At 49.6% G+C, this 16890-nt stretch overlaps 1 protein-coding gene across 2 annotated transcripts in view; it reads left to right on the plus strand.

Annotated features, from left to right (window-relative positions):
- The window catches only part of MLLT1 (MLLT1 super elongation complex subunit), a 31876-nt gene extending 15857 nt beyond the window's left edge, over positions 1-16019 (plus strand). The window contains exons 5-12 of one of the 2 annotated variants that reach the window (XM_068173958.1): positions 1364-1489; positions 2709-3254; positions 7480-7567; positions 8289-8400; positions 9567-9666; positions 9863-9934; positions 11241-11312; positions 12024-16019. In XM_068173958.1, coding sequence (XP_068030059.1) covers positions 1364-1489; positions 2709-3254; positions 7480-7567; positions 8289-8400; positions 9567-9666; positions 9863-9934; positions 11241-11312; positions 12024-12152 — 1245 coding nt within the window. In that variant the 3' untranslated portion in view covers positions 12153-16019. Of the gene's footprint in view, positions 1-1363; positions 1490-2708; positions 3255-7469; positions 7568-8288; positions 8401-9566; positions 9667-9862; positions 9935-11240; positions 11313-12023 lie in introns of both variants that reach the window. The other variant, XM_068173957.1, reaches the window with a different exon arrangement.
- Positions 16020-16890: the final 871 nt, after the last annotated feature.

Consider the following 16890-nt stretch of genomic DNA (forward strand, 5'->3'; position numbering starts at 1 on the left):
CACTTGCAGCAGAGCAAATCTGTTGTTGGTGTGTGATTGGTGACACTTCTTTTGTCAATTTAAATGTGAGCATTAATATCAAAGCAGAAAACCCCTCTGGAAAGTGGGATCTGCTGTGGATGTTGCCTGGTGCCAGGAGCTGGGTCAGTACAGAAAAACTCAAGGAAAGAGAGAGGCTTTCAAACCTTTTTTTTTTTTTTTTTTTTTAACTTAATAGTTAGTGCTTCCTGGTCAATAAATGACCTCTAAACCTGGCATCAGCTACTTATGGCTTAGATGATAAAAAAAAAATTCATGAAAAATTGGACAATATAGAGTGAAAACAGGTGTGGGAGGGGGAAATAGATATTCTCTAGAAGGCCCAGTGAAGTATGGATTGCTACAGTAACTGAACCCTTCCATCTGGGAAGGTAATGAGCAGTGATAGACTAAAGGATGGTCCTCAAGTAAGTGCAGGATCTGGGCAAATCAGTCCAAGCCACAGAGTGCAAGAAGTTTTTAATGAGCCAGAGGATGCCAAGGCCAAGTTGGACAGGGCTTGGAGCAACCTGGGGTGGTGGGAGGTGTCCCTGCCTATGGCAGGGCGTGGAGTAAGGTGAGTTTTAAGGCCCTTTCAAATCCAGATCACTCCATGATTCCTGTTCCACTGTGTGCCAGTGCTCTCCTGTATTGGGCAGAGAGAGGAAGGTGCTCATTTCAGCCCTAGGATGGCTGGAACATCATCTGCTCTCTAGGATTTTCACAGTGTGGTATTTTAGTCCTTGTGTACTGAGGTGTTTCAGCTGTTAATCACTTTTGATGCCCTTTCTCTGGTGGCAGTTTTCCACAGAATTATCCTGACAATGTAGGGAAGGTAAGAAAGGAAATGTTCCATTGAACTCAGTGCTTGGTGTTAAGATTTTGTGAAGGGAGAGACCCAAGCCCTGGTTATTTTTCCTTTTTGCACTGTAAGAGTGAATTCAGCTTCTCCTAAACCAAGGAAATATTGCTTATTCCTTCCAGATTTATCTCCGTACCCTTTTCCAGGGGAAGAGCATTTGCAGCAGAACACAGAGTTCTTGTCCAGAGTTTTATTGCCTGCCTGTGCTCAGAATATTGGCATTCCCTTTGGGAAAGACACTCGATATTGCATTGCTGCCTTTCAGTTTTGTGGGTTTAATATTCTGTATTTGAGGAGTTGCCTTGAAACTGAGCATTCCATAGACAATATCTTTTTATGGCCTTTAAGCAGGCGAGGAAAAAAACATTGAAAAGATGAATAATAGTGTGTTAATTGAGCAAGTGGCTTAACATAATCATGTGTTAATAGTTAATAGTCCGTGAGACTTTGTGCAGACATAATTTCCCTCCTCTTTATTCCCAGGTAATGGTGATGCCAGAAGGAGCAGAGACTGTTTCAAGGCCAAGTCCCGATTATCCGATGCTGCCCACGATACCTCTCTCTGCCTTCTCTGATCCCAAGAAGACCAAACCCTCCCATGGGTCAAAGGTCAGTGCAGCACATGTTTGGGTCAGCCTGAGGTGAGGGAGTCTTTCAGGCCAGGCTGCTGAGAGCTTGTTCAGCAGCTGTTCCTGGCTGCTGCTAATTCTGAACCTTCTTGTACTCTGCAGTTCAGTAGTTAATGGTCTGGAACTTCCCAGCCTCTAGGAGGCTTTTTTATGATCTGATAGACTTCTCTCCAGGGAAGTTTAGAAAAGAAAATTAAATGTGCCAGACTGGGAATTTTTGGTGAATCGTATCTTCCTTAAAGGCGGATGAAATGCTCTCTGATTGTTCTGGTTGTGTCCCTGATGCCGAGGATGGATTCTGGGGCTCTCACTGTCTGCCATGCCCAGCTGCACTCCGAGGCCCTGCACCTCTTGGCAGGAAGGCTGAGTGGAAAGTCAGCCTCTGTCCTCAGGACAGTGCTGGAGAGAACATCAAACACGCCTCACTTGGTCCACTGGGGGCTTTCCAGACTGGATGTTGTGTCCAGCAGTAGCCAGGTCCTGAGACTTCCAAAGAACCTCAAGTTTTTTCTTTTTTTCCCTTATATACTGAAGCTATTTTTGTATAATCCTACATGGGAGAAACAATCCCCAAGCAATGTGTTTTGGAGCAGATTACATGCACTGTATCAGCCTGAGCAGTCACAGGTATTAACAACAATTCATTTTCCAGTGTAATTCAATTCTGATAGGCATGTTCTTCAGGGCTCTAAACACTCTGGCACTTCAGTTATGCCTTCTGATCTTATGAAACAGAGCAAAGATGACTTACCTGTTAGTGGGTGATTTAATTTTGGTCAGGAACTAAGCTCTGGAAAACACAGCAGAGAAATAAAGGGCTCTGACATGAGCTCTGGTGAAAATTGCCAGTTGCTAAAGAGACAACATTCTCCTGCTTCCCTTACTCCAGAGTGCCCTGAGAGGTGTATCTGTGTTTGCATTCAGGTTAAAGCTGAATTAAACATCTGTAGATTTTTCTAGACCTTTGAGGGACCCTGGAAAGGAGGAGAACATGTTTCATCCTTTCCTAAATGTTGAAGTGCCCACTGCCAGTTTGTGTGCAGCAGGTTGAGGGAAGTGTGGATGTTTACCTGGGCATGTGGGGGTGGATTTCTACACAGAACAAACACTGCCATGTGATTTATGAAGATGTGTTTTATCATTCTGTGCAGAGCTGCAGTTTCATATCCAGCTTGCATGTTTCTGTTGCTGAATTTTAGGATGCAAACAAGGAAAGTAGCAAAGCATCCAAGCCACACAAAGTAACCAAGGAGCACAGGGAGAGGCCCAGGAAAGACTCTGAGAGCAAAAACTCCTCCAAAGACCTTGAGAGAGAACAGAACAAGCCTTTGAAGGACTCCTCCAGAAAACCAACTGAGAACAAACTTCCTAAGGAGGAGAAGGCACCTCCAAAAGCTGCTTTCAAGGAACCAAAACTGGCCGTGAAGGAGACCAAACTGGAGAACACCTCTCCGAAGGGGGGGCCACAGCCGGAGTTAAAGTCTTCCAGCAAGAGGCCCTCCAACGTGGAGTCACCAAAGCCTAGTGCCAAAAAACAAAAAAAGAGTAGCTCCAAAGGGGTAAAGAATATCCTGGGGACATCTCCCAGAACCTCGTCTTCCTCATATCCAGAGAAGAAACAAACCAAGGAGAAGATGAATGCCAAAGTGGAGAAGGTAAAATCTGAGAGCGAGGCCAAGGAGATTAAAAAGCCTGTGGAAATGGAGGAGTCAAACTCAGAGGATGAAACTTCTTTCAAGTCAGAGGTGAGTAGGGGTTTATTCTTTACCAGAGTTTGGAAGGATGATGTTAAATCCCTGCCTGAAAAAGATGTTAATAATCTCTCAGAGAAGATAGAGAAGCAGATTGGTAAATGCTTAGGCTGGGTTGCATCTCAAATAAAATTCTTCTTTGAAACTCCAGTCAAGATGAAATGTTCCTCCTGTGTGGTTTAGCTCCTGTTTCAGATACAAACGTACTGAGATTTATCTGCAGGCAGTTACCTAAAAGTCAGAGTTTTAGGTTATGGTCCCTCATTCATCCCTTGCAGTGACATCTACAGAGCTACAAGAGATACAGAGACACTTTCTGCCTGGTCATGATAGCAGTGTTTTAGAATGTGATCTTATTTCAGAAAAGAAGGAAATAATCTCAGTTTTGGTAATGAAAAAAAGCCGGTATTAAAATGTAAATAAAGCCCCTCTTCCTGCCGTGGCCTGTAAGAAATGTGCCATTGGCTGAAGCTCAAAATACAACCACATGCCACTAAATCTAAATAAGTTGTGTTGTGAAACATAAAACAAATTATGTTCTTGTACTACTATTTTTAAAAGCTGTCTAAATATTTTTTTCCTTTTTACAACTGAGAACATTCCTCATCCTCTGTTTTCTAGAAAGTGTTTTCCAAAAGAAGGCAAAAAAATGCAAGAAGGAACAGACAAATCCAAACTTGCTACTTTTCACTTGTATATTTGTTATAACGAAGGCATATATCTTGTATTAGGGTTCACAGGATAATGTCATGGGAATTCTGGAACTGGTTCCTCCTGACCCCTTTAAGAAAGGTTTATTTTATTAAGATTAATTTTCTAGGGACAGTTTGTATTATGATTTAATCAGCACTGTGATTCAACAAATACTGATGTGTTTGTCGGAATGGGGTTTTTTTTCTGCAGGACTCCCAATACGAGAATTTATTGGGCAAGTGTTAATTCCACTCTGCAGAGAAGTCACATCCCTGGGAGTGCCCAAGGCCAGGCTGGATGGGGCTTGGAGCAGCCTGGGATAATGGAAGGTGTCCCTGCCCATGGCAGGGGGTGGCACAAGATGAGCTTCCCACCCAAACCATTCTGGGATTTTATGATTTTACTTCCCAGATGGATACATTTTCACACCAGGCATTAAGAAGAGGCAGTTCGTCTCTCCTTTTAGCCTTTTACCCAAAGTGCAGCAGTGCTCAGCAAGCCCCACATTTCAATTCCAGACACACAGCCCTCCCTGCATACCTGTGACTGTGCAGATCCCCGAGTGTCCTTCGCTGTCCCCAGGTGTCCCCATCCCCTCTGTGTCACAGCTCACACACAGCAGTGTGAGCTGATGGTGCTGCCAGGCTGTCCCTGGAGCCACAGCCTGTGCCAGTGGGGCTCAGCATCTGCTGCAGCCTGTCCTGCCCAGTGTCCTCACTGGCCCAGCTCCTGCTGGGTGCTGGGCAGCAGGGCCTGGGGACAGTCCCTGTGACAGACAGGGAGCAGTGGCAGCTGAGCATCCTGTGGAACCTGAGCTCCAGGGCACAGCTGCAGAGTGCTCTGGCAGCAGCACCCGGCTCTGGAGCCCTCCAGCACCCTGGGGGGATCTCCCTGCTCCCAGCACTGCTGGTTGTGCCCTCCAGCCCCCTGGGGGGGATCTCCCTGCTCCCAGCATTGCTGGTTGTGCCCCAGGGCTTCTCCTGGCACAGCTGTGTGTGGAGCCGGGTGGGAGCCACATCACTAAAGAGAGGGAGCAGCTGGAGGTGGACCAGGGCCCGGAAACTCTTAAATCAGCTCTGCTGCTGCAGCCAGGGGATTGTGCAACAGCTCCGGGCTGCAGCTCCACGGTGGCTCCCAGCTGACATCTCTGCAGGCTGCTGTGGAGAGGAGCAGCCCTGCTCCCATTTGTGCTCCTGGCCTGGGAGCTCAGAGGGGGACGCTGCAGAGAGATGAAGGAGTTTCTCCTGCTATTTCAGCTCCTGCTGGAAATTACTTGGCCTTTATTTATTTTTTTTTTAACCTTTTCTTCCCCCCCCCCCTCCGGCCCCCCCAATCAAGTCCAGTTCCCTGAACTGGCCTCATGCTTGGCTGCCTCAGTGCTGACAAAAGGGAGAGGCAGGGATGGGAGGCAGCGTTGCTTTTTGCTTTGGTCACATCCCAGTGACAGCCACTGAGCACACGGAGCGTGTCCATCTGCCTCCTCCTCTGGCTCAAAGAGCTGATGGTGTTCATGCCAAAAGGAGAGATGGGTTGTCTCCAACAATTGCTGCTTAGCTCCTGTTAATTTTAAGAGCTTTTTCAGGGAAGACCTGCAGATTACCAGGAATGAGGGAGGATTGGAGCTGTGGGTCAGATGCAAGAGCTGTGCTCTGTTAGCTTGAAAATATTCCTAAAATCCCACAGTGGTTTGGGTTATAAGGGACCTTATAATTCAGTTCCGTCCCCTGCCATGGCAGGGACACCTTCCACCGTCCCAGGCTGCTCCAAGCCCTGTCCAGCCTGGCCTTGGGCACTTCCAGGAATCCAGGGGCAGCCCCAGCTGCTCTGGACAACCTGTTCTCTCTGCTCTCCACTTCCATGTTGGAATTTCCCTAAAGAGCCAGGGCTGCTGCAATGTGCCAGTAGACCTGATATTGGAATTGTTAAATTATTCTCCTTTGCTCCTGAACCCTTTCCAAGCGTTGTAATACCATTTTTGACACATTTTTCCCCTTCTTAGAGTGAAATAGTGAAACTCTTGCCAATACTTGGTTGACAGTGTGGCCAGCAGGACCAGGGCAGGGATTGTGCCTCTTTTTCCCTGTCTCAAGGTTTTTATAGTATTAACCCTTCCTGTGTCAAATTATTTACCAGTGTGTATGTGTGATTCTTCAGCATCTGGATTTGGCAGCAGTAGTAGTAAGTGGATTCCTCAGAACAAAACAGTGAAACTGAAATGCTGATTTCTGGTGAATTACTTTTTAAAAGGCAAGATATTAAGTACTTTGAGAATATTTAAACTAGAACCTGCCTGAGTACCAAAAAAAACATTTTCAGGGGATTTTAGGAGCTGCTTGGGGGCAGAGGGAGTTGCTGTGGCCTCTTCTGCCCTCTGGTGGTTCCCAAGGATATTGCAGGTGATTGCTGCTCAGTACCGGATTTACGATTAAAATTTCCCAACCTTACCCAAATTTCCTTCCTGGATGCTGCTGTTACCAGTAGTCCACTTACTCTTCACTCACTCTTACTGCACAGGATACTGCTGTTATTTCTGCCAAGTGCTGACATGCAAGTTGGGGTCACAAGGATTGAGTTGTTCTCTGTTATGTTTTCACATTTAAGTGGATCCAGTACAGTGGATCACTCAAACTGATGTAGAAACAGCTGAGTTTAGGATACAGTAATAATTTAGAATGAATTTTGGAGTCATATGAGCTAGTTGGGATAGACTTCTCCATGACTGTGAGGAAAGGGGTAGAGAACTGGGATTGTTCATTGGAGAAGTGTTGGGATGACCTCACTGTGGCCTTTCAGTGCCTGCAGGAGCCTGCAGGAAAGATAAACTGTTTATAAGGGATGGAGGCACAGGACACAGGGAATGGCTCCCACTGCCAGAGGGCAGGGATGGATGCGATATTGGGCAGGAATTATTCCCTGGGAGGGTGGGCAGGCCCTGGCACAGGGTGCCCAGAGCAGCTGGGGCTGCCCCTGGATCCCTGGCAGTGCCCAAGGCCAGGCTGGACAGGGCTTGGAGCAGCCTGGGACAGTGGTTTGGATTAAATCATCTTTAAGGTCCTTTCCGACCCAAACCACTCCTTGACTCTGTGATGCCATGGTCGGTGATCAGTCTGAGGTTCAAGGGAACCATGGTGGGTACAAAAAATACACTTTTTAAGAGGGTTTGGGTAGTTGTGGGTTCTGTGCTGGTCATCTGTCACACTTCAAAGTAAGGGTTTTCATTTAAATGTTTTTCAAATGCTCCATATCATCATTTGGGGGTTTGAACCTCATGGTGTGAAGGGGTTTGATGTGAGTCCTTGATGTTGCTCCCAGGAGTGCTTAGCTATGTCCTGCCAGACTTCCATAAATGTTGGTTTTTTTCACCTCATATTTTGTTTTTTTCTGTAACCCCAAGAGCTGTATTCAGTGATGGGTGATGCTGTAGAGTGCTCAGATGCTCCTGCCTCACAGTGCTTTGTGCTCTGCTTTTCTGGATTAGAAAGATTAAGATTCTTTTTGTTTTCTTTCCCTTTTATGGGGGGTTAAGTCTGTCCAGTCCAGCCCTTCCAACTCCAGCTCCAGCTCCGACTCCAGCTCTGATTCTGATTTCGAGCCATCTCAGAACCACAGTCAAGGTATGTTGTAAGAACAGTTTGTTAAAACCTTCTTTGTGTAACCTTAAAAGGCTCAGGAGAATTTAATGTGCTTTTCCAGCACTATAATAATGCAGTTTCTTGCATGCAGCCATGTGTTGGACTTGTGATGCTTCAGCAAGAAAAGGCAATAATGTTATAACATCATGAACAAGTATTTTTCTTCTCTTGGCAGCTAATTTATGAGTAGGGAATCCCTCTGGATTTGGTTCTTTCCCTTTTGGCTTTGATTTCTGCCTCAGTTTATAAATGTCTTGCTGCTGCCTGATCTGTAGAATCACCAGAACAGTTCTCTTCCAATCTCATCTATGTTTTATTAAAAATTATAAATGTGCCATTCATCACTTTGCCAGTGTGTAACAGCTCCTTTCTCAGATCCCTCCACTGATAACCCAGAGAGGGAAACTGGCAACAGTAAATGTTCCAAGTGCAGCAAATGCTGTGCTGCTCCTGTCTCCAGTGACATTTAAATCAGCCCCACAGGCATGAAAAATGTCCTTTTGTTCTCATTTGGGAAGGGAGGGGGAGGCTTTGGGAGGAGAGGGAGCTGTAAAGTTTGTCAGCTCTGCTTTAGCTCCGAGCCTGCGACAGGGTGTCCTTTCCCAGTCCCATCTCACTGGGAGTCAGGACGTGTCTGGGTTTGGACGGGTGGAGTTGTGCTGGTCGTGTCCTGGTGCTGAATTCCCTCCTCCACCTGCCCCAGGCCCCCTGCGCTCCATGGTGGAGGATCTGCAGTCGGAGGAGTCGGATGATGACGACAGCTCCTCAGGAGAGGAGGCAGCAGTCAAAGCAAACCCCGTCAGCCGGGATTCCAGGTGGTAACAAATCCAGAACAGGGGCCTCTGGGGGCTCTTTGCCCTCTGCGTTTGGCATTTTAGAGTGCTCTCCATTTGGAGGGAGGAATCAAAGGGCCAGGGCTCTGTGTGGGAGGGAAGGAAGGGCAAATGTGTGGGGTCACTCGGCACAGGGTGGGGACACAGAGGTGGTGACAGCAGGGTTGGCTGAAGAGCACAAAGAGAGGAAGGCACGGGGAGGTGCTGAGCTGGCAGGTGTCAGTGACTGAGCCCCTTCAGTCACCTAATTGTGACCCTCAGATCTCTGCAGAGCTGCTGCAGTGTGGCACCTTTGATCTGCAGAGATTAGGGATCTGTGGGGGCCAGGCAGAGTGTGCTGCTTGGGCTGCCTGGGGCTGCCAGGGCTCAGGAGTCGCTCTCTGCCCTCCCTGTGTTGGCTGCTCCACTCCTCTGGACTCAGTGACAGCTGTATCCTGCTCTAGGCTCTGGAAAGAGTTGAACTTCCCCCTCCTTTCCTCAGAAAATGCTGTTACTGCCCAAAACTGGAGTCTCAGTGAATATTTGAACCCAAATGCTTGGCCCAGAGAGCAGCTGCATATTGGAAATGCTGGTGGTGGTTATCAAAACAAACAAATATCCATTATTGCCCTTGTCATCATCAAGGAAACAATAATGGAGGGACTTTGAAGGGTATTTTTGTAGACCTTTAGGGGATAACCAGTTTAGTTCACCACAGGTAGGATATCTGCCATATCTATAGGGCTAAAGGAGAATGAAAATAAATAGGAAATCTTAGAGGTTACACCAGCAGGAACACAAAATGCATTTTTTGCCTGTGGAGGTGTCAGTGAGCCTCTCATGCATGTACTTTGTAACACTGGGAGGAATTCCTGAACAGCTGCTGTTTGTGAAATGAAGTGGTGCTTAGTTATTCTAGGGGACTTGTGTATGCCAGAGTTGAACCTGCTACCTGCAATGTGTCACCTAAAGCTCCCTGCTCTGGGACTGCAGGGTGACATCAGCTGGGGAAAAAAGGGATTCTTGGAATCTGCGGCGACCCATTCTCCCAGCCAGTGCAGTAGTGTGTGATAAAGAAGAGTTTCACTCAGCTCTGTGTGGCTCAGCTGGCAGCTGCTGATGAGTTTGCTGCTGCTGGTGATGCTCACTCTCTGCTGGTGGTTTTTCAGACTGAGCCTCAGTGACAGTGACAGTGACAACAGCGCCGACTCGTGCCCGCCCAGCCGGGAGCCACCTCCTGGGCAGAAGCTGCCCCCAGCAAACAACAAGGTATGAGATCCCACCTTCCCACAGCTCTGCTTCCCACCACCCCTGCTCCCTGCCTTGCAAATTCTTACTTGCACCAAATATTCCCTGTTCCTGTCCTCAGCTGACGGGTGATTCCTCCCTTTCCAGCACTCTGGTGTGACACCTCCGTGTTTCCTGAGCTAATTTTGGTCCTGTTGTTGGTTCCTTTTCCCCTCAGGCATCTGGAAGGAAAAGCCCAGAGTCTTGTAACAAGCCAGAGAAGATCCTGAAGAAGGGAACGTATGACAAGGTGTGTCCTGTGCAGAGGGGTCTTTCATGAGGGCCTGGAGTGCCAGGACACAGGGAATGGCTCCCACTGCCAGAGGGCAGGGCTGGATGGGATATTGGGAATTAGGAATTGTTCCCTGGGAGGGTGGGCAGGCCCTGGCACAGGGTGCCCAGAGCAGCTGGGGCTGCCCCTGGATCCCTGGCAGTGCCCAAGGCCAGGCTGGACCGGGCTTGGAGCAGCCTGGGATAGTGAAGGTGTCCCTGCCATGGCAGGACTGGCACTGGATGGGCTTTGAGGTCCCTTCCCACCCAAACCATCCCAGGATTCTGGGATTAAGGAGCTGAGCATCACAGGATGGTTGGGCCTCACTGTGCACAAAACCACCTGAATCAGCCCGGCCTGTTCATTGTTCTGTCTCAGCAGGGTAAAAGCTTGAGTTGAACAAAAAACAGATGTTGAAAGGACAGATTTTGGAGAGTGACACTGCAGAAATTGTGCACATTAAATAGCTGGAGCCCCAGGTGGTGTTCATAGGCAAAATGCTGAAATTGTTGTATTTGTTTGCCCTTTGTCTGAACCAATGGCCTGGTCACTGCTGCAGTTCTGGGGCACTTCATTAAAAGGCAGTTTCATCTGGTTTGATCTTATAAATTAAAGATTATTTGATGGTCTGCTTTGCAGGTTTAGTTGGAGCCTTTGTTTGTTCAGTGAAATTCCCTCCTTCCTTGCCTCCAGGGAGGGCAGAGCAGTGTCCATTCTGTGATTCACTGATTCTGTGAATCAGTTTTGCTGATACAGACCTGTTGCTGGCTGCCTAAAAAAAACCTAAAATTAAGAAAAAAACATACCACTCTTACCTAAGTACAATCAACATGTTGAGCCTGTGAACAATCCTTCATTTCAGTACAGTGCACTCCAGGAATTTTTCCTTACCTAGATGCAGATCATTGCTCAGTAGATTGCTGGAGTTTTGGTCACTGATGCACGTAATGTTTTCAGATAATTTAGAGTTAATTAGGAGAGCCCACTGATGAGGAGCTCACACTGAGGGTCACCAAGGTGAACTTCACCTCACTGAGGTCCTTAAAGGTTCTGCCCAGTTCTTGGAGCTGGTTACAGGTGTGGGTGTCATTAAATAAAAAAATAAAAGGCCTTCAGAGCACTTGTATTTAAGGGAAGACCTTGGTGCTTGAGAAGGAGGAGGAGGCAGTAAAAAAGCAGAGAAAACTTGGGAATGTCTGAAGGGGCCTCAAGTTCTCCTGATCCTCACTGGGGAGGTCCCTTTGGCAGCCTTGAGACGCTCCACGTGTCCCTGTTTGTGTTGCAGGCCTACACAGATGAGCTGGTGGAGCTCCACAGGCGGCTCATGGCACTACGGGAGCGCAACGTGCTCCAGCAGGTACACACCTTGTCCCTGCTGTCCCCGGGGATCTGGGTGTCCAGGGGCTCAGCCAGGCCCTCCACGGAGGTTCTGCTTTGCTTTGGAAGCAAAAATACGGAGTGAAAAATAAAATCAGCTGTGCATGCCATGTTTTTGTTGAAAATGGTACAGGAGTGTGGTGTGGGTATCATCCCTCTGCAATCCCAAAGTTGGGATCTCCTGGTCTGACTGACAGCTTCCTCCTGAGGGGAGGCAGAGGGGCAGGGGCTGAGCTCTGCTCTGGGACAGGGACAGGAGCCCAGGAAGGGCTGGAGCTGGGCCAGGGCTTGGCATGGAGCTCAGGGAAAGGTTCTTCCCCCCGAGGGTGCTGGCACTGCCCAGGCTCCCCAGGGAATGGTCCCGGCCCCAAGGCTGCCAGAGCTGCAGGAGCGTTTGGACAGCGCTGCCAGGGATGCTCAGGGTGGGGTGTTGGGGTGGCTGTGCAGGGACAGGGGCTGGATTTGATCCCTGGGGGTCCCTCCCAGCTCAGGATATTCTGTTATTTTATGATTAAAAGGAAACATGCCCACATCACTGTCCAGACTGAGCTAGTCAGGCAGGCAGGAGGAGCTGGTTTACTCTTCTGGGGAGAGAATTCCCTTCCTATTGTGAGCCCCTCCAATGGGTGGGAAAGGCTGGATGTGCTCTTTACCCTCTGTGCTGTACTTATGTCCATCCCCCTGTCTCCAGATCGTGAATCTCATTGAGGAAACCGGGCATTTCAACGTCACCAACACAACCTTTGACTTTGACCTCTTCTCCCTGGATGAGACGACCGTCCGCAAGCTGCAGAGCTACCTGGAGGCCGTGGCCACATGACGCTGGGCCTGGGAAGCTGGCTCTGCTCTTCAACCAGAGATCCCCTCCATTGGTACCAGGAAACCACCCCACGGAACTAGGCCTTCTTATCCTCCTGCCTCACCCGAAGAAGCACTGCCTTAGAGAACAGCCATGCTCTAGGAATGCTCAGCCAGCTGCACTTTTCTTGTAGGCTTCAAACCAGCGCCCGCCTTGCTGAGTCTGTCCCCCCGGCTTTGTGGGCCAGGCCCCGAGCAGAGCAGGCGTGCTGCACTTAGGCTGCACAGCGCGACCTTTTCGGTTTCCCTTCGAGCAACTGTGTTTCAAGAGCACATTTTCCAGGCATCTCTGAGCTCTGAAGAAGCGTGGATGCTGTTCCTTCCCCCGGAACTCAGGACCAGCCTGTGGAGAGCTCCAGAACCAGAGCCCTCCCGCTCTGCCCCGCGCCGTGTGGGTGACATCGGCTTTGACAGGGCTGGCCGGGACACTGGGGACACAGGAGGCTCCCAGGGCTCCTGCTGGTCTGCTGCAGAGGAGAGTGGCTGCATTCCAGCTGCATTCCAGCTGGGATCACCCACTGGTTTGGTGACCTGGCTCCCGGTGGGGACAGGACCCTCAGCTCCCTGCAGTGACACTCTGTGCTCGGTGAGGAGGCCTCTGGAACCTGCTGTCTCCTGCTGGGGTTTGGAGATGTCTTGTTTGTTGATCTGAGCTCCTAAACAAAGTCCCACTCCTTTCAGTCTGCTTTAACTGTAATAGGACTCCAAAACTGTAAGCTGTATATTTTATATATATATATATTATATATATGTATGTACTGTATGTATAAGAAGGGCCTAGTTGGGTCTTATGATCTTAAGGGTGTGTTTTTCTGTTGTTTTTTTATGGCTCTGGCAGGGGAAGGCGCTTAATAAGATTTGACTCGTTTGTTCAATGCCTCTTGTGGACAATTTGTAGTGTAAGGAAGCTGGACAGCAACCTCCAGGCATCCCGTGCTCCAGAAGGGGCTCACCCGTCGTCTTTCCATTTGTCAGTGTTTGATAACTTTGCCAAAACATGTGATTGGTTTTGTTCTGTGTTCTCAAAGAGGAATCTCCTTACAGTGGCCCCTATAGTAGTGGCTGTACTTTGGGAAAACCAAAACAAGGGAGAACTTAAATCTTTGGACACTCCTGGGAGATGCTGATGTAAAACACAAGGTGGAGCTGGGTTGTTCCCTCCTCCCTCTCCCACCCCGCTGCCTGTGCAGGAAAAGGCAGGAAACACAAACACTAATGCAACCCCTTCCCTAGATTTCTAGTTAAACTAGTGTTGACCTCCAAGTGTTGTCCAGGTGGGCATTGGGAAATCCCAGCGCCTCCCTCCAAGCTGTGTTACACTCCTGGTCCCTAAATTCACTATTTTCCCAGGAATTGCTCCTTTTTCCAAGGGCTGTGGGAAGCTTTTGCCAAATGTCCGTGGGGCACAGGCGGCGTGGGAGCAGCGGTGCTGGGGAGCCCCTCTGCTCAGGGAGGGTTGCACCGCTCCAGGTTTGCTGTCCCTTGTTTTGGGTTCCCCCTTTCTTTATCATGGAAATGTTGCAACTAATCAACTGAAGTGGCAATATGATGATAAGCTTGTTTGAGTTGGGTCATGTTGACCCGATTCCCATTAATTTTGTCCTTGTACCACCTTTCATGTGTCGTGTGTGTGTGTGTATATATATATATATATATGTGTGTGTGTATATATATATATATATATGGAAGTTCAGGCTCATGCTGGGTGCAAACCCTGTCACGCCAGTGATCTCAGCTGTTTTCTTTCTTGCTGGACAATGCCAGGGCTGGATAGGAAGGCCAGAGAAGGTGGAGGGCAGGGAGCAGAGGGGGAGGTGGCAGCAGGACACCCACACCAGAGGTCACAGCCCATGGGTGGGTACTGTGAGCTCCTCGTGTCTCTGTGGGGCTGTGCCAGGGGGAGGCAGCTCTGTGCCCACGCTGGGCACGCTGGCGTGGGGCTGGTGACACTGTCCCATCCCCAGAGCAGCAGGGCTGGCCGGGCTGAGGCCCGGCTCCCCTGAGGTCTTTGCTGCCCACTCCTCCCACAGCTCCAGTCCCAGCACTTCCAGACTGTCACAGCTCCAGAGCTGCCCCTCCAGGGACCGGAGGTGCCACCCCGCTCCTGCCCCTGCTCCTGGCGGCACCCCGTGGTCACAGCTGCCAGCCTGTTCCAGCACACCTGTGGGAGGCTGTTCCTGAGCCTGCCATGGCATCGTCCCGTCCTGGAAGTGACTTTGTTGGTAATTCTGCTGAGCATTGATAGGGATTTTGTTTGGTTTTTATAAGAAGTATTTTACACATGGATTTTTTTAGACTGTTTATAATCCCCCTGAAAACCCGAGGTAGGATTGTTCCCCAGCAATAGTTCCTCTCCATTGTGTGCACATGCTGATTTGTTACTAAAAGGTTTTTGCAAGTACTTAGTTGTTCTACAGAGTTGATGTTTTTTGGGGTATGTGGTAGCGTCGGGGAGCACAGGAGGGGTGACTCTGCAAACAAAGAATGGTCACATTTGGGCCTCATCTTGTGTCCCCTTGCAGTTCCCTGTGTAGATTCCCTCTAGGCTGGCTGAACACTGTTCTGAACATGCCGTGTACAGGTTTTTGTGGATAAAGTGTTTGTTCTTGTGTCACTCTTGAGAGCATGGATGGATTATTGTACTCTAGGAAGGAGGGGGCAGTGCTGCTGTGGGCATTGCTTCAGGTCCTCGAGGATGTGTAGTAGCTTGCGTTGTTAAAAAAAGGAAGAAAAAAAAAAAAAGAATCCCAAATTGACTTGTAGCCATAATGGTTTTTCCAAGGAAAACGGACAGGACTCTGTTACTTTTTCGTGTCCTTCGTGGTGGTGCTGCTGGCACAGACAGGTGCTGGGCAGCCCGAGGGCTTCCCGAGTTGCTGAGTTGGAATCGTGTTGGAGGTGGGATCAGGATCCGGCTCCTCCATCCTTGGCCGTGGGAGCAGAGGGCCAGGAGGGTCAGGAGCGGTTCCCTGGCTCCTGGTCTGCCATGGGTTAAGCCTGGAGGCTTTGATTACTGACATGTGCTATTACAAAAGTTTAAAGAGGAGAGCAAAGGAAGGCTGGCTGGCAAAGCCCGGCGTTGGGGCCACGGAGGGAGCGAGCTGGCTGAGGTCAGGCTGGATCCATGGAAGTGCAATGACTCTGGCACCTGTGGGATCGTGGGGTGCGGTGGGAGCATCAGAACGAGCCAAGCAATTGATGCAACAATCCAGAAGCAGTTTTTTTGTCAGATCTTGGACCGTGTTTGATGGCGAGAGAGGTCGAAAGGTCCCTCTCGGAGGGGCCTCTCCACGAGCAGAGCCCGGAGCGGCTCCAGTTCCAGTTTTCCATTGGGGATGTGCTGGAGCCGGCTCTGCTGGCATGAGGCTCCTCCCTGCTGGCCCGGGGGCTCTGGTGATGCTGTGCCACCCTGGTGCACCTGGCACAGGCGTTAATCAGTGCTCAGAGGACCCAAATGGGTGTTGCTTTCCTGGGGCGCGGAGTAGCCATCAAAAACCGACAAGATGAGTTTGCACTCCTAAAGAAAAATGTAAGTACTTCAACTTCTAGAGAATTTTTAATTGTATTTCTGCCTAGAGCCGAGGTATTAAATACCTCAGCACCTGAGGATTTTAAAAAGTTGTGTTGGGAGAAAAGTTCTTCACTCAGCTGGAAGAAATGCAGCTGAGCCAAGACTAACTGCAAGATTAAAAAGAAAAAACACAAAAAAACTCATGTTTGTAATACGTTACAGGATTGTTTGTCCTGAATTTTAAACTTTTTGTTAAATTTGTGGAACTATGGAGGAATTTTCTAGAAAAAGTGAAATAAAGTAAGATGGAAAAGTTAAGACTTGGAAGTGTTTTTTGGTTGCTGTGTTGTTTCTCCAACGCTGTGGCTTTCCCAAAACCTCCCCTCGTGGCACAGGTAACGCCATTGGGCCTGGGACAGGAAAAGCCAAGGAAAAGGGAATTGTTTTAAGCATGGGGTGGCTCCAATGTCCCTTAATCCATCAGAGCTTTGTCTGTTCGGGTGAAGGGTCCCTGCCCTTGGAGCAGGGCTTTGCCTGGGGCGGCTCCCATGGGATTTGAGGGGGTCCCCACTGGTCCTTGCCACAAGGACAGAGCCCTGGCATGGGCATTGCCCTGGCACCGTGCATCCCCTTCCCCTGAGGGAGTGTCCAGGTCCGTGGCTGCCCGGGGAGCAGCTCCAGCCCTGGGAAGGGCCCAGGCACAGCTCAGCTCTCCCTGGCTGAGGCAGACCCACCCCAGCCCCGGGCCTGCTGCATCCCAGGAATGAGTGAGAGTTAAGAGACACAAACAGAGGAGTTTATTACACTTGGACACAGCAATTCCAGCCAGCTCAGCACACACTGGCACAGAGGCAGCTGCAGTTCCTAGTGCATTCCCACCCTTCCACTGGGCAATGGAATTTCACTGACCCGAAGCAGAGACAGTTCTGGGTTTAACCCACCCTGAGCCCACCCCACTGTGACACTGAGCTGCCCCCACCTCCTCCTTTCCATGGGAAATGGAAGGAATCGGAGCTGGCTGCTCTGCCCTGTTCAGGTAAGGATTTCTGGTGTGCAATGAGCCATTCACAGGCAATCCTGCTGGGACTGGACAGCCTGGAACAGGCCCTGCAGAGCCCTTCAGCAGAGAGCACCTGGAGCTCCTGGCTGCAGGTGGGGGAGTCTGTGTCCTCCAGTCAGTGACTGCACC

The sequence above is a fragment of the Anomalospiza imberbis genome, chromosome 27 (genome assembly GCF_031753505.1).
Source record: "Anomalospiza imberbis isolate Cuckoo-Finch-1a 21T00152 chromosome 27, ASM3175350v1, whole genome shotgun sequence".
Lineage (NCBI taxonomy): Eukaryota > Metazoa > Chordata > Aves > Passeriformes > Viduidae > Anomalospiza > Anomalospiza imberbis.